Below are 23,032 nucleotides of genomic sequence, written 5' to 3'. Positions count from 1 at the left end.
GGTTTACTGATTCAACATGTTTGTTTTGTCCTCTTTTTTTCGCCTCGAGTGGGTGTGCCACTGCATTATGATGACAACTTTAAAAATATATATATTTCTACCTCAAATTGGAGTCTGTTACAGTGGTTTATCCTTGTGGCGTGTAAGCTCCGCCTCCAGTGGGTTAACCATTACGTCAGCTGAGTGGAGGTGAGTGCGTGCAAAGCCGCACGCATTCAGTACATTCCAAACTCCAACTCCCATGCAGCCATGCGCCGTCTTTAAACTACATTACCTACAGATCAATGCGTTGCGCGTGCGCAATGGACTCAAATCAGCGAAGGGAACTACAAATAAACGGCAAGAGGACTACATATTGTCGGGGACCTGCGCAGTAGGAACCCAGAGTCCTTTAAATTGTTGACTACTGTACGTGCAAAGATGGCAGCTCAGGTCGACTTGCTCCGTGCCAAAGTAGAAGACAAAATGGTAAGGGATCGTCTGGAGCGATTCATGAAAGAGAAGAAGAAGAAAAAGAAAAGGGACTTGTCACCGTTGGCCGACAAACGGGAGAGGTCTGAGAAAGAAGCGAAAAAAGTGAAGCTCCATCACCACCATCATAATCACAAACATGCAGAGCACCGGATCCATCAGCCGCATCAGCTGCAGCAAAATCCCAAGCCCCACAACTTCAGCGCGGACAAGCACGTCCTGCACAGCCACCATCACAATCACAGCCTCGCCAACGGCACGAAGAAGCCAATTTTTCCTCCGCCTCAGCCGCGAAAGGTGCCGGAGCAGCTACAGAAGAAGCAAACGGTGCCTTCACAGCCACCTGCGCTCTTCACTTTCACGCCTCTCAAAGTGGTCAAGGCCAAGCCCCAGGAATTCAAAGAAAAGCCCAGGGATAAGGACCTGAAACTAAAGCTGAAGAAGGAAAACGAAGAAGCAAATGTGAAACACGCCGAACTGAAGAAAAAGAAGGGTGAGCTTTGCTATTTTCATTTATTTATTTATTTACTTTCGTTTAAAGACTGTTGGCATTTTAAGATGGACGTTGGGGGGGATCTGAATGACAAGTAATGGCATGTAATGTGTGTGTGTCTTGATTACAACAATTTTTAATGTTTGCTGTTAAGTAGTGCAATTTATGAAGTAGATATACAAATGACCTAGTGTACATCCTTTGATAGTAAATAAGAAAAAAAGAAGCAATGAATACGTAAAACTTACAGAAAACATGTCCCTGAACCTCCCTTTAATCATCATTGCTAGTCTGCTGCATTATGGGTTGATTAAAGAACAATCAGAGCAAAACACAGCTTTTTTTATGCACATCCTTTTTTCTAACTTTTAGCTGCTCATTTACTTGTAGAGTCAAGGCCTCACAATGAGAATGGCAAGTCTTTAACACTAGAAGAATATCTCCTTAAGAAAAAGAAGAAGAAGAAGAAGAATCATGAGGATGAGCACGGTGTCAAGAAGGTTCGACACATGCACAACAAAGCCGTTCAGACTGTATGCTCAGGGGTTGGAAAAGAGCCTTCTCTGCCTGGCAGCATTAAGCATGAAAGCAATCACCATCCCGGCAGAGATGCTGTCGACTACCCGGCCCACCTCCATGCTCTCAAACAGGTTCACGCCCCCTTCTTCTTCTCCCACCAGGACCACTACATCCGCAGCTCCTGTCTCCAGACAGGAACACGATATGGACGCTTCATACACGAGGAAAGGCAACCCAATGGTGGGGGGTCTATCTTGCACGCCTATGCTGACGAGTTGGCCTGTCTTAGTCCGGCTGAGATGGAGTGCTTTGCCCAGGAATTTCTGAAGCTGGCTTTTGCCGAAAAGCCTAAAGGTGCAGCCTCATATGCCTTGTCAGTAGTACACAATGCAGCTGCATACCTACCGGACTTCTTGGACTACTTTGCCTTCAACTTCCCCAACACGCCGGTCAAAATGGAGATAATGGGCAAGAAAGACATTGAGACTACCACTATTGCCAACTTTCAGTCTCAGGTATGTGAAAAGGGCAAAGGGTTCTCTTGACCATAACACAAAAAATGTAAACAGAATCCCTCGTGACTTGCATAAACAAATACAGTACAGGACACTGCTTTGGGTGAGCAGAGTGGTTAGATGCTGATCAGCATGAATTTGTGTTTAAAAGATTAAAAAAAAAAAAAAAAGGCTGAAAAGAGTAATTTCCATTATGAACTAACTAAATGTATATTGCTTTTAATAGATGTCTTAGTGTAAAGATTCCTTGTCTTGATGCATTCTCAATCATCCAGGGAAGTAAATCTCCAAAAGTTGTTGTCAGTGGTTGTTGATCAATGGTCATGAGAATTTGCATAATTATGATTAAGGAACTGACCTCCCAGCCCATTGTTCCTTCAGTGGGCTGGTTTCAGTCATTATGCAAATGTACTGTTTATAAGATTTGGGGAAACCTGCAATCAGCTGAGACTGAAGAAGTCACTTGGATGAGTGACAAAATGTTTCTCCCACAAAACGCTACGCCCAGATGAACAGAATCAACTTTTGGAGATAAAGATTCCTTGGTTTTAATCAACTAACAGTATAAAACCCAGATAGAAGTACGAGACATTCTTGTTCTTGTGCTATAATATCAGAGCATAAGTGGATTTATGGAGGGGATAGTTTTGGGAAGAGCAAATTTAAACTTGCAGAATATGTTGGGTTTGGGGGGGGATTAAGAACATTTTGTGTCAGAGATGCAAAAACATAAATGGAGTAAATTAGGTTACAGCTGAGATTATGTGTCATGAACGAAAACTATCAGACTGCTGAGTGTTTTTAAGTTGTCGATAGTGGAAATGGATAGCATCGCCCATGATGGCAATGAGTTCCCCCACTCCACCAGTGTTTATACATCAGGTGCAGATACTTTTTCTGGTGAGATGCGATACACTAAAACGGAAAACAAATTTTAGATAAAATCAATATTGTGGTGAGTCAGAGCAAGTCTTAAAAAAGCCACGATCTTAAATGAGATACAAAAATATTTGCCTCTCAGTAGCTGTCTGTGTTTAATGTATATTAAACTGCTGGTGGCTGGGTGCGTTTGTTCTCAGAGGGCACTTACAGTCACAGTTGTTTCATGACGTTGCAAATAGGGGTGGGTTTTGATGATCGATTAAAATCGATTCTGGCTTGATTAATGTGATATCGATTCATTAAAATCCTGAATCGATTTTTAAATATAAATGTATTTTGCCCGAAACGCCAGAATCTCAAGTTAAACCTCACAAACTTTCTACAACCATCGGCGGGCGCTTTGTGTTTACGTCCTTTTTGCGCTGATTCTGAAGCTGCAGGTTTTATCTCTCTCCAAACAATATTGACTGAACCAGCAGCAAAAGAAGATCCAAACTACGCTTTACATAAACATCATCACAAATTTCCTCTTACTTTTGCTGTTTTGCTTCCACCACGATAAAATCACACTTCATGAGCTCTCTCTCTCAGGAATAGTTTCCCATCTAAAAATCTCTGTTTTTTTGCATTATTCGCTTACTTATTACCCACCAGTCTATGGTGTCGGCCACTGTTTTTTTTGTTTTATTTTTATTTTTTTAACTTACTTCCGACAAGAAAGTCTAATTTCTGCCGTTCAATACTGAACAAATGTAAACTTTTTAAAATTATGCAAAATTGGAAAATGCTTAGCTGTGTCTCTAATCAAACCTCTGTAACTTTGCTCTGCTTCACTTCACTTTTTGACTCCACAATATTTTTAAGATCATCTGCTATAAAAACCCAGACCAGGAAACCGCCTTCATGTTTTTCTGTTTTATCCTCAGTTACTTTGACACAAAGGAATCTGCTGTGATGCTCGCACCTTTGATAAAGTCTCACAAGTGTCAACTTTCTTTTTATAGATATCAGTACATATCAATATTTTTATAAGTGATCAGAATTATAATATTTCAGACTGTCTGAGGCAAAATTTCCCCGACTCTGATCGAATCAATTCGGTACCTTGTGAATCGGAATTGAATCGATTCTAGAAATCAGTGACGATACCCAGCCCTAGTTGCAAATTGATTTGTTTGGAAAAACTGCAGAAAGATGAAACTGTGTCAGTACATCTGCAAATGTGTAATGCTGAAAAGGATACAGAGCTCAGCAGTTTGTCGTCTCACCACTGCATAAATGCACAAAAAGTTTTTGTTCTTGTTGTTTTTACGTACTACAGAATTTTACTAGGTCATTACATAAAACAGCAGTGTTTATGTTGCTGATCACGTCTGTGATTCATGAAGCGTTTGATCATTTTGCTACAATGACTGTAGTCTAGTATATTTTCTATGCATTTATGTGCTTCTACAAATAAAGGTGTGACTCACAGATTACGGTCTGTAGTGTCTCGACTAGACACACACGGGCCAGAAATCCATTAGAGTGACTTGTGTATGGATTTTCCCCCTCCTTTGAATAGGCTACCAGGTGATGTGTGACTGAGTAAATCGAATCTGTTAGCCATAAAGTGTCACTGAAGCTTTGTCGCAATCATTAATCTGTGATATGAGAGTGCCCATTCTTCTTCAGGCTTTGACATTTAACAGTCTTGTGTCTAAATGCAGTATACAAAGACAGTAAGTTAGACTGTAGCACACACGCTGAAATATATTTAAAATTTCTGCTGTCCTAGGTGAGTCGGACTTACTGTTCAGGGACTTACCGAGCAGGACCCATGAGGCAGATCAGCTTGGTTGGAGCCGTTGACGAGGAAGTTGGAGATTACTTCCCAGATTTCCTGGATATGTTGGAAGAGTCACCATTTCTCAAGGTCAGAGGAAATATTAGAGTCCTAATAGATGGAAGTTTGTAGTCTGCCTACATGGCTCACACAGCACTTAGGTTTTGTAACAATTTTGTTTTGTGTACCATATGCTAAAGAAGTGGGACAAGAGTATGCATACATTGTTGCAGCCCTTTGTTCCATAAAGTTAGAGTAAGCAGTAGGTTGTAAAGTACTGTGAAACTAGCTACTTGGTTCTGTAAGGCTGCAGTTGGACCCTTCTCATGCTGTATGTGCCCTAACCAGTAAACATTAGGTCACTCAACATTAGCACTAAGTGATTATTTTAATGCTAACATAAGAAATCGGATGAATCCAGAGGTATACTAGAGCCTTATGTGTGCCATTATTCATCCAAATAAATTGAGAACAACATGCATTGTGTTGCATAACTAACAATAACTGATGGTGGCTCTAGTGAAAGCTTAATGGAGCACAGAAAATACAAATATAGAGTTCTGAAGACTTCAGCAAATTATTGCCTGCAAAAAGCAAAATATTGCATATGAAAAATGGCTTTCCAATGATTATTTCAAATTGAATATGCTCGAAGCGTAAAGTACAGGAAGCAAAATCTTGTTGCAGTACTTACATTCTGGGCCGTAGACTTGAAGATGTTGAATACAGTATGTTGCTGTCAGGAATGTTAAGAAGTACCACCACTCTATGATCAATGTAGTGCTAATGCATTCCTACTGGTTACAAGTTGTTACCACCATCCTCCAGCATTACCCAGCATATACAGGGCTCATCAGCAAATTGCATATGCTTAATAGGCTGTAATATGATGCATATCAAGGTAAACTTGATGCCTTGATGTTTCTTAATGTTTGTGTCTGTGTATATCATCACAGATGACCCTCCCATGGGGAACCCTCTCTAGTCTAAAACTGGACTGTCGCTCTCAGAGTGACGATGGGCCGATCATGTGGGTCCGACCAGGTGAACAGATGGTGCCCACTGCTGACATGCCTAAGTCTCCTTTCAAACGGCGCAGGTACAAGTTCATCCGTGGGTTTATCAGTGTATATAGGCAAAGTATTCGTGATGTAACCTCTGGTTTTCTTGTTCTTGTGTGTTTCTTCAGGTCCATGAATGAGGTAAAAAATCTGCACTACCTACCGAGAGCCAGTGAACCCAGGGAGGTTCTCTTTGAAGACCGGACTAAGGCCCATGCTGATCATATTGGGCAGAGTTTTGACTGGCAGAGCACTGCTGCTGTCGGTGTACTGAAAGCAGTGCATTTTGGAGAAGGGTGAGTATCTCTTAAATAAAGATGATGCGATAGCAGCACCTCATGCATCATGATATGTGAAGTGGGAAAGTAACTTTTCGATGTACTTTGCTTCTTTTTTTTAAAATCTCTTACAGGAATAACCGACCACGTATAACCAAAGATGTAGTGTGTTTTGATGCTGGGGACTTCAATGAAGTTGTCCAGAGGCTGCAGCTGGATCTGTACGAACCTCCAGTAGCTCAGGTGAGACGTGCGGCTTTATAGCAATGTGTTTTTGTTTTGTTTTTTATATTATAGCGGGTTTTTTGTTTGCTTTAAAACAAAACCGCTATGTGTCTTCGTTCTTTGTGCAGTGTGTTCAATGGGTGGATGATGCGAAGCTCAACCAGCTGAGGAGGGAAGGCATTCGCTATATCCGCGCCCAGCTGTGTGACGATGACATTTACTTTATCCCAAGGAACGTCATTCACCAATTCAAGACAGTGTCTGCAGTCTGCAGCCTCGCCTGGCATATCCGCCTCAGAGAGTACCATTCAGAAGACGCGACCGCAAAGGAGGAGCAGCAACCCAACGATCTCAGCCCCACCTCTGGTCGAGTGTCGTTTTCCTCCCCTGCCAGGCCCGATGCCTCCATAACCCCCTGTGCAAGACCACAGGGAGACAACATCCAGGGTGGGGTGGCTAAAACGGAAGAACCCGAGTTCCAGAGGCCAGCAACACCTTCCCAGGAAACTCAGCCAGCCCCTCCACAGCCTGCTAAATCTGCTCACCTCCCAACAACATACAAGGATCCCCACCATTTCTTAGCACCAGTCCGCCCTGGATGTACACCTTCAAAAGAGCCCAGCCTTCCGAAAGCTCATGGCCACACCGCAGACTTCCCTGAATGACCTTATGCCCCCATCTACCCCCACAACCTATATTTCCCCCGTAAAGGAATTTTGGACTTGGACTGACATCTTTGTCAATCAGGAAGCTTTTCGACTTAACTTATTGTTCATGCTTTTGTTTTTAATCTTCAAATGTTGTTTATGATGTAGTCACATTTTTTCCCGTAAGTCCAATTACATAATTTAATGGGATTGTATAATACAATTTCTTATTTATATTGCTCTCATATTCACTGTAACGCTTCACCGTTTTATTCAGAAGCTGTGTATGATGTATAGAAACGATTATTTTTTAGACTGACATAATTTGTCACATGCACATGTTTTAATATATGTTGAATGTTTAGCTGGTTTAGCTTCCATATCATGGAAGAATTGAAGTCTCAAAATGCTTGTGGATCGATTTAGAAGCTTAAAAAAATGTAAGTATAGAAGCATGATACTGATAATTTTTTTTATTAGTTTCAGTGACCGATGCAAAGTGAACTAATGTTACCTTAAGAATACTGTGGCTTCTCATTGATAGACTGAGTTGTCAAAGTGCTGCCAGGCCTTTCTTATTTGATTTAAAAGCTTGGGAAGAATTGGACTTTTTACATACATCATGCCTATGGAAATAATAATTAGCTATTACTTTTATTATTTTCAAATGCCATCTTTTAAACTTACAATATATTACAAGCACTTAAATCTTACTCGTCTGCTTCATAAGTTGAAGTTTTTGCAGTTCTTTATTTAAAAACCATTTTATACAGCCTTTTTCTTACTGTTAATACAGTTTTTTGATATTTATTTATTTTCTTAATATCGAGCTTAACATATAAACACAGGTTTATAACCAGTGATGAGTATTTAAGATTATGACCTAATTGTAAAAGCACTTCTAAGTGACTAAGGAATCACATCTATTGCGCTTAGCAATAACAATTTGACTCTTTTCCTCATGTGTGGAGTTTGTATTCAGAATTTGGAATGTAAATATTATGTTGTTATTGCTGGGAATATGTTGCAGCTGTCTTTAAGTCTCAATTTAATTAAAATTCCATTCACACTCTTATTGTTAGCTGATAATGTCATTATGCTGAAGAAGCCACTTTGTAGTGAGTTTGACGTGGTTGCAACTATGTGGCATCAGAAAGTGTAAGCCCGGCCTGCACAGGGTTGCTCCAAAAATACTGCTATCTGTCACAACATTAGAACTACTTGCCTCATAGTATGCAGCCCCTGGCACAGCACTGTCAGCAATCCCAAAGGGTCTGTGTCTGTGGTCTCTGGGGATCAGACTATTGCATCTCACAAATGCACGACTATATTCGAACCTGAAGAGTTTTGAGGCCCAGTCGATGCCTTGGGCATTTTAATCTGTTCATCCACTCCTGAGCACTTTTTGTGTTGTGTCAGGGTTCTGCTCAGGGAGGCCCATGCAGCCTTTTTTGGAGTGGTACCATCCACATGAATACAAGAATTATTTCCTCAAAGTCCAACACAGTCAGTGTTATTTCTTTGCGTCTCTTTAATGCTGTGGCTAATAGGCATATAGCGTCGTAGCTTTGATCACGTTTTAGAGTACGACGAGTCTTTGAAAAACCTTCATTCTGTTGTGTTCTAAATTTTGTTCCTGTGTGAAGGAAGTGATGGTGTTTTGCTGCCTTTGCTATACCACTGACTACATCTTAGTGCCTTGTACTGTATGTAGTAAGCCTCATTTAAACCTGCAAGGTTTATTTGTTGAGTAGGATGGTAAAATGGGGAGAGGCTAAACAGCCATAGTGTACCATGTTTTTGTTATTTTAAAAAAAAATGTTGCTCACATGATCCTTTTTAACATTTGCATGATATCCAAAAGAAAATAATAGCATCGTCGTTTTATAGAAGATTAGGCCTTTCATATCCCAAACTAGGAGAAAAATGACTTCTTTTTTTGTCAGAAATGTGGCTTTCACGTGGTCTTAACTTAATAAATCGATGTAGAAAATGAACACGCCATCACAGCCCTGAAATATCAGGCTTTTGTCATTTCATGTTGCGCTGCTCTGTGTGCCAGAAACATGGATTTCTGTTGTTTGTAATGTGATCTAGTCTTGTTAAACAAGAGGGGGGGAAAAAACACAATTAGAATGCATACTGTCAATATTTTTTAATAAATAATTTGTGTGTAACCAGTGTATGTAATATAGTTAAGCTTTACAGTTGCAACATGTGCATATTAAATATGCATATTCAATGCTCCATTAACTGGACATGTCTTTTAAGGTGGTGTTAGTAGTTTTTAAAACATTTAAAAACTGCAGGTTGTCATGTCAAATATGGCAAACGGACGTTGAGTAACGAGCTCTATTTCACAGAAAAAGTCAAGTAATGAACACAAAGTAGCATACCCGTTTCATGTTATGCTGAAAGCATAAAGGCACATATCAAAATATATTTCTTGCATGCCAGATTTGACAGCGTTGCTTTGAGCTTTAATGCAAAAAGTGTTAAAACTTCTCACTGCTTACTTCTGCACACAAGTTATTCTAATGGCTAGCATTCCTGAGTTTGAACTTTCAAGTCATTCATCTTAGTGGCTGTCCGTGTTTTTCTTTTAAAGCTACTGTTTTTTTAATTAAAATCCATTTTTGTTCATAAATCGTACGTAACATATTCAGAGCAGGTAACGAGACTCTCCTGTTGGGGGTGCTCTAGTGCTGGTGCTTGTTTGATCGCCACTTAGTCCTGAGGCAATGCGACGAATCTTCTAGCAATGCAATGTGTCACTGTGACCATCATCAAAAACACTTCTACTTTTTATGTTTCCAGAGAAGTCAGACCCAAGTGTCAGGATATTTCCTGGGGCCTTTCGGCTTCCCAAAACGGTTTCCAAATCCTGCGGGTGATAAAAATGATGTTATAATGTATTATGTGATACTGAAATACATATGATTGGTTACAGTATATGTAGGCCTACCAAACTTGAACACTGAAAAAACACTGCATGGTTGAGATGACGCTCCAGGTTGAGTAGGAGGCAGTGGAGGGGCAGTTTTTGCTGAGGATATGAGAATTTACAGATCTATTAGTTTAAGCTTTCTGATATCAGGACCATATCAAAGTTTTATCTTAGCATACTTACGTCTTTGTTTGTGTTTAAAAAATCTTAGACTCTTGGCAAAAGAAACAAAAACACAAATTAGAGCCGATATCCTTTCAAATATCCCTGAAACGTGCAACTATGTACTTGTGTAGCTTACGTTTACCTTTGTTCTACTCATGGCCTTTTCGCTGTTTTTGTCTGATTTGTTTTCTGATTTCTCGTTGTTCAGGGAGGCTCTGCGGTTCACATCACAGTGTTCCGCTTGAGCTGATTAACACAGAAACAGAAAGAAAATGAAATAATTTGTGTTTGAAATTTCGCCAAGCGCCACCTCTAACACGATCTGCTTGTCACGTCACGAATAATCCCTATGTTGTGAAGTCTTATAGCAAAGCACTTGGCTGACAGATTTCCATGCAAGACATATACAGAGGTCTTCTAATAACAGTGTGTGTGAGAGAGGCTACTGTGTATTTTGTTTAACGCCTGAACCAACTCACCACTTCCTCCTTCAGCTACAAACACAGTAGGTGGAGCGATCGGCTGAACTACAGTTGGGGGCTCTGCAGTGGAAACACAATGATAAACTACACCCAGCACATAAAGAAGCGTTTAGATTAATCATGAATAAAACAAGTAGCAATTTAAAAGTCAAGCTTTCATCACTTGTTTTATCATATCATGCTTCCCAGTGGTGAAAATAAGTACTCCAACATTTTCAAAGCAACAAACAAACTTTTGACACCATTTAAAATCATCAAACAGTATTTTTTATGTAACATTAAATCAGTTTGGTCACTGGACTAAACCGATTAAAATCCAAACTTGTTATATAGTTTCCGTTCCCAACTTTGAAACAGTCAGAATAAGAGCTCTGTGTATATGCAAAAGCCACACCTCCCACTGCTCACTAGAAACCACAAAAAGCTTATGATTATGATCAAATATTGCTATTTATACCCTTTCAATGGAAAATCACTTAATCTCACATCTAAAGAGGGGGGTATCATCAATCATTGAACTGAACAACCTACCTTGTCTTGAACTTTTAGGTCGAACACTCTGTGGGGAAGTGTTAAAAAACAAAAATGTTATATGTCTTAGGGAACTTATCATTTTAATCACTGTTTTGCCTGTTTGCTGTCTTATTTAGAACAGCGCGTTCTATTGCTTTGGAGCTATTTTACCACCATTACCTTGCTCCTGCTCATGACAGCATCGTGGAAATTCTTCGGCTGAGAAGTGCCATCCCACTCAGATGATATACCCACCCTTGTTGAGGGGTGCACTATTTCTAACAGTTGTGGGCAAATGGCGGTTGGCTCGTGAACTAAACAAACAAAAAAACAAATTTAAAAAAACGCACAGACATCGAGTACTGCTGTTCAAATACACAGCTGTAGCTATTGCTGCTATAAGCAGGTGATGGTCTACTCACTTTCTTCCGTGGCGAGGATGAAGGACTGTCGAGTTCTCTCTGGAAGGGGAGGTGTCAGACTGCGCTCGGCTGCACAATCAAATACAAGCAACCGTAAATTTTTACATTTCTTATTAGGTAACAGTTACCTCATTCACTGTTTTGCATGCAAGTGTTTTATTCTAAAACAAAACTTGAAGGCAAACATCAAAGCTAGATCGTACCTTTGGCAGGCTGTGGGGTAGACGGAGAGTAAGTACAGTTTGAAGAAAGGTCAGGATCATTTACTGGTCCTACAGTACAAAAAAGCAATGCTATATAAATCATCGCAAAGCACATAGAAATATCCTGCTAATTGTGAGAATTTATGAAAATGTAAAATTTAATTTTTTTTATCGTTGTAGAATTTTACAAAGGTATAGTTTATTACGCTGTTAATAATAAATAAAATCTTACCTGTGAAGGTCATTTTCACTTTTAGACTCTACAAGAAAGAAAAGTAACCCACAGTTATCTATATCTACATCTCAGAAATATTTCCAAAACAGTATACGTTAATTTCAGTTTTATTTTAGATCATGACATCTAACATCAAGTGTGTCGCTAAATGACTACTTTAATTATAATGACCTTTTAAATATTTTTTTTAACTCCTCTTTCTCTCCTTGCAAGCAAAAGTTTGTTTGCAGAACTAAAAAGAAGCAAAAGGGAAACTACACAACCACTAACCATGTACAAACACAACAGGGTTAATACTCAGCAAAGCATTTATTCTTACTACATCTAAACAGTTACCGCTATTGTTTTGTAAGGGAAATGGTTTTGAAAACGGTAGTGAATCAACAACGTGAGTTATCACAAACCTTGACGTGTGTCATTGTGACATTTCTGGGTGTGACATCGCGCCCACATGTTCTGGGACGCACATAATTACTAATAACTACTGTAAATGAGTAAAATGAATAACAATACAAACTGATTCCAGAAAAGCAGTAAATGAAAACAGAAAAGATTAAGTAAATCTCATGAACTCATATTTTATTTGCAACAGAACATAGAAAACATTTTAAATGTTTAAACTGCGAAACCGTCCCACTTTGGGAAAAACTATTAGCTCATTTTGAATTGGATTCTGTATGTATAAATAAAACTGGTAACTAGCAACAAAAGGCAGGAAAAACAAGAGGTACTAAAAAGAACACAGTAGACAATTATACAAATAAGTCATCACTGTTGCTAAGATCACTTAGCAACAGTCAGTACCATGACTTGGAGGAAAATTCTTTTAGAGGCAGAATTAAAGATGGCAAGAGGCTTGCCAATCTGCAAACAACTGTATCTACAAGCACATTCAGAATGTTGCTCAGTGTAAAATTGTATAAATATTTCATCATCAAGAGCGTGCAAGGGACAAGGCTGAAAATCAACATTGGATGGCCTCGGGTGGCACTGCATTGAAAACATGAATGGTTTTGTCACGGAAATCGCTGCATGGACTTAGGAACACAAAAATCATAGTCTGTGAACACAATTTACCACACCATGCACAAGTACTTGCTAAAATTCTATCATGCAAAGAATAACATGCACACATGATCTAGAAAGGCCACCATCCTTTTAAACCAAAGCTCGTTTAAAAGGCAATGTGGAAAACCGTTTGTAAATTTGAAATTCTTTCTGGAGAGCATGGATGCCGTGTCCTCTGAACTAAAGAGCAGTGGGACCACGTCGCTTGTTATCAGCACTCGGTTCAAAAGTGTCTCTGATGGTACAGGGGTGCATTATTGCCTATGTAATCGGCAGTTTGCACGTCTGCAAAGGCACCATCATGGCTGAAAGGTGCATACAACCCCATCCCGATATTTTTGAGACACGTTGCTGCAATCAAATTCAAAATGAGCCAGTCTTTTTCTTCAAATGTTTTTCTTGATTTGTTTTCTGTTTTCTACTGTGAATAACGTATAATGCAATTCTGAGTTTTGCAGAACATTGCATTCTGTTCTTATTTGTACTTTACACAGTGTCCCAACCTTTTACGACTGTGTTTATTGAAGCTGCAAAGCCTCGTGAGCGAGAAACCCAAAAACCAGTTATCAGTCTGGTGACTGAGAATAACCGCAGTCAAGAGTAAGAGCTATTATTTATTTTAAGCTCTGCATGTATTTCAAATAATATAAAAATTTGACAATGTCTATAAGTCTCTGGTTTGGTTAGAACGACCAGTTCCTTAATTTGCTGCAGCGCAACACTAGAGATAAGCGAGATAACCTCCTGCAAAATGTTTTGTTTATAGATCACAATGACTAATACAAGAAAGCTGCTTAAGCAACCGGTAGATTGATTATATATTTAGTGGACTGTTGATTCTTTCTTTTTCTATTTTTCAGCATTGCTGACACATTTTGCAGGAATTCTGTCTAGAGCTTTCTTACCTTACTCCTCTCAAAAGATTTCCTCTCATTCTGAAATGTAGTGGCTCCGAGATTTGAGTTGCCAAACCATTCTGAAGACATTCCTATTACATTCAGGTTCGCCGCTGGTGCGACTGCTGGTACGACCTCTAATTTCTGCTCCACGGGAGCTGAAAAGTCAAAATAAGCAATTTTGTTAATCAATTGTCTTTTTATGAAAACTGAAATACCTGAAAAAGCTTTTTCATTTTTTTTAAAATTACTGTTTCATCATTGAGATTTCTGAAATGATGAAGTTACCCTGATCAATAGCCAGCTCAAAAGATTCAGGGGTTCTTTCTGGAAGTGGGGGTGCAGGTGAGGGGGGACTGCCTGGAAGTAAGGAAAAGTATCATAGTGCATCAATAATAGTGCACTTGCTGAATAACATGATTGCAATATGAAGGATTTTGATCAAATAAGATCTTATTGCAAGCGATCAGTAGACGGTTGATGCATTGGAAACTGTGTGTAATATGTTGCAGACATCTACATACTTAATAGGCTCATTTTATTTTCCAGTTACGTGTTCTTACCACTAATTTCTGTACGTGCATCAGCAGCAGCATCGTGTGGAATAACTAATAACCTTTCAAAAGGGTCAGCTACCTCTGAAAGACAAAATTGCAACATGTTGCATAATTTAAGTAAGCATCCCTTAAGCTAACAGCTCATATTCCAGATGTATGTTCACTATGGGCCCTAACCTGTATCCACAGCCAGCATGTAGGATTCTGGGGTTCGTTCAGGTAGTGGAGGAGGGTCTTCTCCAGAAGTACAGACTTCACCGGTGTCTGCAAAAAAAGAAAAATCCGCTGCTATTGCCAGTCATCTTGAAACTAACACATGCACAGGCACTAGCACTGACCTGAAGCAGGTGAGTTGGCCTCCAGAGTGTGGTCATTCAAAAATAACGAGGGCGCACTGAAAAGAGGGCTAAATGTCCATTCTGTGGTCTCCTCAGCAGCACCCGTGAGTCCCCCATCTGATGACGGAGAACTCAAACCGGTGTCAAAGTAGGGGTCCTCCACCATTGAACAAATGGCTGCTGCTATATCTGGTGAGGGCTGACGGATCAGTGACGGTACACTATCACTCTCTGCAATCAATTCCTCTGCTGAAGGACTTCTCTGATTTGCATGCACCATCCAGGGTCCTTCATTCAGGTCCTGGGGAGTTGACTCAGGAGAGGTCTGGAACAGAGGCCATTGTTGCTGGTCTGTGTGGATGTCCTTGGCGTTCAAGAAAAGTAGGTTTTCTGAAGAAGCCAAAGGACTGTTGTACTGTGGTAGGAAGGCCCGTTCCTCGTCAAGCAGATACTGAAATTGTGGCAGAAAACCAGACTCCTCACCTGGGATAAAGATCTCAGAGACCTTTAAGAGGAGAATGAGTTGCATCAAGAATAGATTATTGATTATAATTAGCGTGTAAATTCAGCATGCTTGTAAAATATGAATGTTCTCAGCTCCGTTTAATATTTTGTTTAACAGTAAATAAGAGAAGTGTACAGCAACAGTTTCAACAGAGCACAGAGGTGTCACTGCCTTCTTAGTTAATTTTCGAATCTGCCAGTTTGACGATTTTCCGCTTTGATCATGTGACTACATTCTATTTTAATGTTGCTGAAACCACAAGAAAGCCTGCCACATCTACTGTTTCTGTTTCACAGATTCAGATGGCTGTGCTTTTCGGTATGCGTTGATGAAGCACACGACCGAAAACCGTGTCGTCTCTGCTTTTAGCTAGTCTCTGTCTAAGCTCACTAACAATAATAAATCTCTGGTTACTTACCTCGTTTTGGAAAGTCTGTTCATCTACAGACTGCAAATATCTCTGAAATAGTAACTTGATTGTTCTGTAGACAAGGTCATATTGTTCCTGAGATTAAACAACAAGAATTTGTTCTGTTAGGAAGCATAACTTTGGGGCACGATTCACGAAACAAAACGGACATTAACTGGCATTACTGTTATATAAATTGCTTGAAATTTGTTTCTGTTGATTGGAAGACTTGTTAGATGTGATGGTCTGCATTATATTAAAAAAAACATCAGGTACCTTAGTTTGAACTAAAGATGGTCTCTGGGTTCTCATGCTTTGAACTAAATCGTAGATGCTGAAATCTGAAGTGATCATCTATAAACGAGCACACAAAAGTAATGGAAAGGTAGGCAATTTTACAGTTAAACGCATCTGTCGTACAAAATGTACAGCAAGGCAGAGAAGAATAGCTAACCTGTTTCTTTAGGAGGTTCCAGGTATAATCAATGACACACAAGGCTCCTGTTCTACCACAGCCAGCACTGCAAATGCACAACAGATAAACGTCACATTTTTCAGACATTTTCAGTATAACTGCTTCTTCAACTATGCTATACTTGCCCTACATATATGTAGCATAGCTGAAGAAGGCTTTAGGTATGATGGTACCTCTAATGGCTAAACCACAACCACTGCAGCAATGTCTGTAACTATTCACAGCTTACGACTCCCCTCGTCAGCTGAATTAAGTACAAAGCTCTTTCTCAGGATGAGAAAATCAATGAAAACTGGCGCAATAAAAAAAATAAAACTTTAATAATAGTTTTAGCAACCATGTTGTGGTGACCTGTCACAGATGTGGGGTGGCTTCGTGATATGTAGGTTAGATTATATCTGCTACAAACTCAACAGTACATGGCTGACTCATCATGAGGAGTGTCATGGTTTCACATGTTAATAGTTTCTGAGCAGTTTAGTTAAGCATAAGCATATAAAAAAAAATATAATATGTATTTATGTAAAAAACTAAACAATCAGTATGTGACAAAGTAACAGTATGTGACAAATCTATACTCGTTTGTGTTTCCTCAGAGGGAAAGTATGATGCAGAACTGGAAACAAAATGATACAAATTTTCTACACAACTGACAAGCTCGCACAGGTGCAATCCCACATGCCCCAAGGTTTTCTATTTGGACTTATCTGAGTCACAAGCTCTTGCTTTAGCCATAGTGTAAGTGCTGGAAAATTTTAGGAGGAAATGTCTACATATATATTTTACAACCTAGTGGGGTTTTGGCCAACCACCTACAAACATTTCCTGTTAAAAGAATAGTGTCTAACCTCGAAGCCATATTTGCTGGGGACCTGTACACGTTGCCCACAAGCAGTACAAACTCGATCACAACCAAAAGCACAGTTCTCCTTTGATCTGCCTTTTTTTCTTTAACATGTTAGAAAGGAGCGATGGCATTTCATACAGTGTGGTAGTTTCGTACTGATAAGATAACAAAGCGATTTTGAGAAATATAAGTAAAGAATAAAAGAGTGACAACAACCTCAATTTCTATAATGGCTTCATGCTTTACTTTAAAAGAAACAAAAACAAAAAACAACGTACAAGAATAAAAGAGTCACGTTTTCATTTACCTGGAATATTTTTTTCACGTGTAGTTTCATTTTTAGTAGAAATCAATTGAATTATTTCTTGAATGCAGTTAAAAGAAATACTTTGAAATACTTGAGAGAAGACCAACACCATATTCTGTTTTCTTTGCATTAAAAAGCAACGCAATCTAATTTACATTATATTTAGAAAATCAATCGCTACAAAAATTGACCCCAAGCTGTTGATTCAAGTTGTCCTGAGTGACAGGATGTGAAATTTAAGCATGTGAAACCAACAGTGACAAAAGCCTCCTTTCAGTTGGACCGGTGCACCTTTTCCTTTAAAGGTTAAGTTGTGTACATTCTGATTCATTTCTAGTTTCGCCAAACAGCATCAAGACATTTTTCTTAAGAACGATGAACAGAGCTTCTAACGATATAAGCATTACCTATTAAAAAATAAAGATCAGCTTTGCAGCTCATTTTTGAGCAAGAGAATCCACTTCACTCATATGTTAACAGGATGTATATTATGCTTAAACAACTTAACTCCAGCCATGCAGTAAGTTCAAGTTCTATTCAAATGCCTGACCTGCAGTGGATGCAAATAGGGATGTCATCATGGGCTTGATAAGAGCGCATCTCATGCAACATGTCCAGAATGGGAGGGATGGAGTCCGGTACTCCGTGATCTGGCCAGTTGACATAGTGCAACTGTTTCAAGGTTCGGGAACTCTGAAAATAATTCAAAGTATTGTACACGTTTAAAGTGCAAGCGCACATTAAACTTCATAGTTATATTTTTGGGTTCAAACCCAACTGTCAAATACGACCACAAACGTTAGGCAGGCTATAAACAGTGCTTACATTGTGATAGGTCAACCTTAGAGTCCTGGTCAGATAGTCTCCTTTGCTTTCTTCAGAGTCCTGCACAAAAAACAACGTTTTTCTTTAACCTAGATTATTGATCTTGCTGCTTACAAAATTATGGTAAAACAATGTAAGACGTAAAAGTATAATTAGGTATAGTGTATGTGCGTGGCATACAGTACTGGTCAGTTTACAGAGATTCATTATGGGTGTGAACGGTAATTTGGGGCTTATTTGGGATTTTCACTAATCTCCACAGGCTCAAATTTATACATAAAAAGTCAAAAAATCTTTTAGCATAAAAAGAATTTGATTGACAGCACTGGTTGGATTGAACAATGCTCAGAACAATGCGAAAGTACAGTGAAAATCTATGGAGACCTGTAGATTTACATAAAAAGGGAAAGTCTTTTTTAAAATTGTAATGAACCGAGTTTTACGTCGCCACGGACTGAGAGGCTGCTCACCAAGAAAAAAGCCCTGCCCTAAAATTGAGCCCTTAAATCTCAAATGAAATTTACAGGTGCCCAAATAAACAAGCCAAAGGCCTTTGGCTTAGAAGTTTTATGGTCAGACAAGACAAAGGTTAAGCCATTTGGCCACAATGACAAAAGCTGAGGTTTTTTAAATTTAATGATATCTAATTTGTGGACTGTGATTATAAGCTATGCTAAGAAACCAACCAATTTAAATCAACTCTACCAACTCTGTCAAGAAGAGTGGTCAAATATACAACCAGAGTTATGCCAAGCTACAAAAAGCAAAGCAAATCTGGGTGCGGCGCGACTTGCTAAGGGACATTTAACCAAATAGTAGTTGTATGTATTTGAGACCGTATGAATAATGTTGACCCTGTGTGGATTAGAGAAAATCCAACGTTGAGCAGCCAGTTTTTGTTTTCTAAAGTAGTTAAATATATTCAGTATAGCAAATACTATAGTATATATTCAGTATAAGTTTTTGCATCAGATCCATTAACCTATTCATCTTGAAAATATGAATAGAGAACAAAAAGTACTCACACAGTAAACTTTAAAAGGCTCACAAACGAACGGCTCCTCGTGTTTCTGTGGCCAGTAAACCTCACACTTTTTCTAAACAAAAAAAAATCAATCATACAAGTGTAACAAAAGTACTTTCAATTTAAACAATACATCAAATGATAATTGTTAACAAACTGACACCAGGCTGGTGTATAAACATACAAATTCTGTATGGTGAGGAAAAAAAGTGGAAAGCAGAGAGAAGTTTACCTTTCCCATCTCAAACTCTCGACAGGCCATCACGACAACCTAGAATCACGAAGATGTGTAAAAAAAATAAAATATTTTAAAAAGATATGTGAACTGGGATGGGGATCTGTATTTCAGCTACTGTGGCCAAAGTCACATTTTTTTTTTATCTTAATTTAACTTTCAACTGAAGAAATGAAGCAAGTTGTGCTATCTTAAATGCACCTTGTGGTGTAGACCTTACCTCTATCTTGTATTCCCAAAGCATCCTCAAGAAGTCCACTAGTGTGTGGGGCAGAGGACCCTGAGTAGCAATGTAAGCCCTGGAGTTTGACACTCCCTGCACACAAAACACAGTAGTTACATTTGCACAAACCATATTTCAGTCAGGACCCCCGTGGCCAAAAGAAACTTGTTATCTCTAATTCAGCAACTATTTGGCAGCATATACCTCCCCGAGCCTTCCACTCACAGATATTGGCAGAGAGAGCAGCAGCAAGACTCAGAATGTAGCAGAGATCAGTGCAAAAACAGATATTGTTAAAAAGCTTAGAACAGCATAAAAAAGAGAAGCTGGGGTACAGTTGGTTTGCAAAGTGGCCAATCCACTGTGGCCAGGCTAAAGCAGCCTAAATAGTGCACTTATGATGTTTGTCAATGAAATGTGTAGAAGCTGAGCCATCAGTGGATATAAGCTAAAAGGGACCTTGTTCTTTACCTTGAGGAAACTGGCGTTGATGTAGTCTGTGTCATTTTTTGATGTGACAAGAGTAAGCTTTACTCTGGTGTGGTCAACTACAAAAAGAAAAATATGTAGTTATGAATGTTGGAAAACCTAAAAAGATTCCGAGTGTGCTTTACGTTCTCACCTTGTGGCAAAAAAATGAACAGAATTAGAATAAAATAAAGATGAAAATATAATAAAATATGTTAATGTTTGTAAGCTTTTCCATGGATCTAGTCTACCTTGTCTAATTTAAATAAATATAAGAAACTTAAGTAGATCTGTTGATCAAATTTAATTTACAATATTAACTAAATGGAGCATTACATACTGTTTATATTGTTTTTTTGGTCACTGGCACAACACTATAGGTAATAATATACTTTAAAACAAATCTAGAAGTATTCCTTTACAGTGTTAATGGAGTAAACTGTAAAGCTGTTGTATTTTTATACATTTAAACAAGCTTACAGGGCAGAATGTCCTTGTATCGGTTCTTCTTGATGTTTTCCTGCTTTTCTGCTGTTTTGCTCGGATACGTCTTGTCCGTTCGGTACTTTGTTGACTGACTTTTCAACCTCTGAAAAACACAAAAAGAAATGTAAATGCGTTGCATTCATAAAGACTTTTCATCATAGTTCCTGGAAGCCATCTAAATGCCAAAGAGCTATTTTTGTCACGTTTTGCTGATGTGTCATACTGAAACAACCTCCAAGCTTATATTGAGATACAGGTATCATGTAAATGCATCTAAATTGTATTTAATTAGCCAAAACAGCAGATGGGTAATATGAGTTTCATGGTAGTTTCTGTGCATTTACTGGAAAAGCTCTTTTTTCATAGTGCAGATGCTTGAAGGTCATTAGCAACTGATACAGGAGAGTGAGTAAAAAGTGGGCATATAACCAGCAAATTACATGTGACCAATGGCACACTGTCACATGTGGTCAGTTTTTATGTGATTCAGCCTCAGACGAAGAATCTGTGACTCATTCGAGTTCAAACTGACATGATGGCTGACAAACTGAGAGGACGTTGATTCTAAATCACCTAAGCGGAAGCTCGGACTCTCAAGTTAAACTCACGTTTGTGCTTGCAGGACTTGTTGAGACATTGGTCTTTTTGTTCTGAGGCCAGTTGAGGCAGATCTAAAAGAGTCTGCTAAAGGACTTGAAATACATCTGCACTTCTCTAACACTACAAAGTGCTTTTTGTCCTCAGAGGAAGTGATGCAATGGACTCTTTCCTCTGGAGTGGTTGGGGTGGCAGCAGTATGACAGCAGAGGGGCAGCATGTGAAGCACACAGTGCTGTCTTCAGGCACCGCCATGTCACTCATCACCATGGCAGCAGCCCACAGATGATGTCACTCTGGGGTTAACACTTCTCAGGCACAATTTAGTATGTTTGCGTGAGTGTGTTTGTCTCTGTGTGTCTCTCTGTGTGTGTGTGCGTGGTTGTTGCTGCTGCTAGTCGTCGGTTGTTAAGTGTTACAGGACTTTTGCTTACACTTCTTCCTTGTTGTGCCTTTAGTGACAAGCATCAATACAAAGAGGAAGAATGAAAATGGCGTTGGAACCCTCCGAAAAATACCAGTGTGGTACTTCCCTCAGTGTGATGTCTTTTGTAAAAAACCTAAAAATCGGGAAGACTAAGAACTTTCAGTTTCGCCGTGCTTACTGTCAATATAAAAATACAACTTTTTTTTAGCGTGTGAATGTGAAAACCATCGAGAAATACAGCATGTCTTCTGGGTTGAGAATTTTTAGCTGTACTTCAACAAGAGGAACATTACTGTTAACTCACCACAAACTCCCCAGCAATGCCGTTGGGTGCCTCCTCAGCCGCAGCCTCCTGTCTTTCCAGGTCATCCAGGAAGCTTCTCAGAATCCTGACCTGCTGGTCCATAGCTGGATCTTCACTGTGTGTGATAGGGCAGTTTTCATAGGCATTTCATGGCACAAAGGTCCTTGTCCACAGGTCATGGATAGGCTTGCTAAGCTTGGGGACAGGACTGAGGCTGTTACGTTGCTCCGCTACAGAGCACTTCTGTATTGTAGCTCTCACATGAAGGAACTGGTGTAAGGGAACTTCTAAACTGTCTTACAGAATGTAAGAGGAAGCTAACAGGTTCTGTGGTCAGATTAAAAATATTGCCGCGCCCCCTGCGGGTTTCTCTCACAGGGTCCTAAAGTCACCCGGGTGTTCTATTGCATAAATATGTAGCAAAGGGGATGGTAGGGGAAAACAAATATATATTTATGCACATAAACAGTCAAAGCAGGTGATCTTGATCAAAATGTGAGTGTAGTGCAGGCAGTTGTACAATATTTTAAATACACAAGCCAAGTGGAGGAGAAACGCATGTAGGGATAGAGCCTAAGACAGAAGAAAGAGGGAGTGCAAGTGTCAAAGATAATCACCCTTAGTTGCTCAGCAGTATTCCACTCAGAGATTTGGGAAGTCTTCATGTACCCACTTTACTGTACAGCAGACATTTTTGTAATTGAAGTGAGAAAGGATGATAAAAAAAAATAAATCTTGTGAATCTCAGCTAGCACAAATTCATGCAATTTGTTTAGTGGTTAAGCAACAATACTTTTAAATTCACAATGTGTGCATAAAAAGAGTAGTGGGAGGAGCTATGTTTTCAGGAACCACGGGCAATAACTCACCCGTCAAAGACTTCCCTTTCTTAAATATACATAAAAGCTCAGTGTTGAAAAGAGTGTGGCTTAAAAAATACAAATGAAAAAATGCATTACTTACCAAAGTGCTCCCGGGCGTGGATGTTGCCTCTTTTGTCAGTCAACCTTCAACTAATGCTTTTGTCCGGGGTGGCATCATGAAGAAGTTCTGACAGGACATTGCTACATTTAGCAGGTGCTGAGCGCCACATCAGTCGAACAGTGACATCTAGTGGCTTTGTAGTAAACTAACGGAGACATTCTGACACTGAATGTT

General features: G+C 39.3%; 2 protein-coding genes across 3 annotated transcripts; one reads left to right on the top strand and one right to left on the bottom strand.

Annotated features, from left to right (window-relative positions):
* Positions 1-369: 369 nt before the first annotated feature.
* Positions 370-9,093, top strand: rsbn1 (round spermatid basic protein 1). The gene is made up of 7 exons (XM_087833592.1): positions 370-964; positions 1,355-1,998; positions 4,658-4,795; positions 5,662-5,804; positions 5,895-6,062; positions 6,179-6,287; positions 6,398-9,093. The coding sequence occupies exons 1-7, from the start codon at positions 421-423 to the stop codon at positions 6,932-6,934; spliced, it is 2,283 nt and encodes a 760-aa protein (XP_087689718.1). The 5' UTR covers positions 370-420; the 3' UTR covers positions 6,935-9,093.
* Positions 9,066-22,864, bottom strand: ptpn22 (protein tyrosine phosphatase non-receptor type 22). Of its 2 annotated transcripts, XM_035909213.2 has the most exons (27): positions 22,838-22,864; positions 21,875-21,989; positions 20,541-20,649; positions 20,064-20,140; positions 19,590-19,685; positions 19,367-19,405; positions 19,136-19,207; positions 18,111-18,170; positions 17,836-17,978; positions 16,111-16,177; positions 15,933-16,010; positions 15,666-15,752; positions 14,743-15,247; positions 14,582-14,668; positions 14,411-14,485; positions 14,136-14,207; positions 13,857-14,005; positions 11,881-11,908; positions 11,649-11,717; positions 11,446-11,514; positions 11,204-11,337; positions 11,042-11,069; positions 10,508-10,570; positions 10,171-10,274; positions 10,047-10,077; positions 9,882-9,962; positions 9,066-9,800 (listed from the first exon to the last, which is right to left on the bottom strand). In XM_035909213.2, the coding sequence occupies exons 2-27, from the start codon at positions 21,974-21,976 to the stop codon at positions 9,739-9,741; spliced, it is 2,487 nt and encodes an 828-aa protein (XP_035765106.2). In that variant the 5' UTR covers positions 21,977-21,989; positions 22,838-22,864; the 3' UTR covers positions 9,066-9,738. The 2 variants fall into 2 exon arrangements, with proteins under 2 accessions (XP_035765106.2, XP_087689717.1); XM_087833591.1 differs by lacking the exon at positions 22,838-22,864 and having other exon boundaries at positions 10,508-10,594; positions 21,875-22,118.
* Positions 22,865-23,032: the final 168 nt, after the last annotated feature.

The sequence above is a fragment of the Neolamprologus brichardi genome, chromosome 20, assembly GCF_056152115.1.
Source record: "Neolamprologus brichardi isolate AB-2024 chromosome 20, ASM5615211v1, whole genome shotgun sequence".
NCBI lineage: Eukaryota > Metazoa > Chordata > Actinopteri > Cichliformes > Cichlidae > Neolamprologus > Neolamprologus brichardi.
Note: the sequence above shows the minus strand (reverse complement) of the source record. Positions and strands in the feature narration are given on the sequence as shown.

What these genes read in the sequence shown, in the direction of transcription:
- rsbn1 (XM_087833592.1), top strand. Translation starts at nt 421, where the DNA reads ATGGCAGCTCAGGTCGACTTGCTCCGTGCCAAAGTAGAAGACAAAATG. An exon ending in TCTCCTTTCAAACGGCGCAG is followed by an intron (nt 5,805 to 5,894) that starts GTACAAGTTCAT and finishes GTGTTTCTTCAG; the next exon opens with GTCCATGAATGAGGTAAAAA. An exon ending in ACGAACCTCCAGTAGCTCAG is followed by an intron (nt 6,288 to 6,397) that starts GTGAGACGTGCG and finishes TTCTTTGTGCAG; the next exon opens with TGTGTTCAATGGGTGGATGA.
- ptpn22 (XM_087833591.1), bottom strand. Translation starts at nt 21,976, where the DNA reads ATGGACCAGCAGGTCAGGATTCTGAGAAGCTTCCTGGATGACCTGGAA. An exon ending in AGCCTTTTAAAGTTTACTGT is followed by an intron (nt 18,171 to 19,135) that starts GTGAGTACTTTT and finishes TTTTTTGTGCAG; the next exon opens with GACTCTGAAGAAAGCAAAGG. An exon ending in CCTATTTGCATCCACTGCAG is followed by an intron (nt 16,178 to 17,835) that starts GTCAGGCATTTG and finishes GTGCATTTGCAG; the next exon opens with TGCTGGCTGTGGTAGAACAG.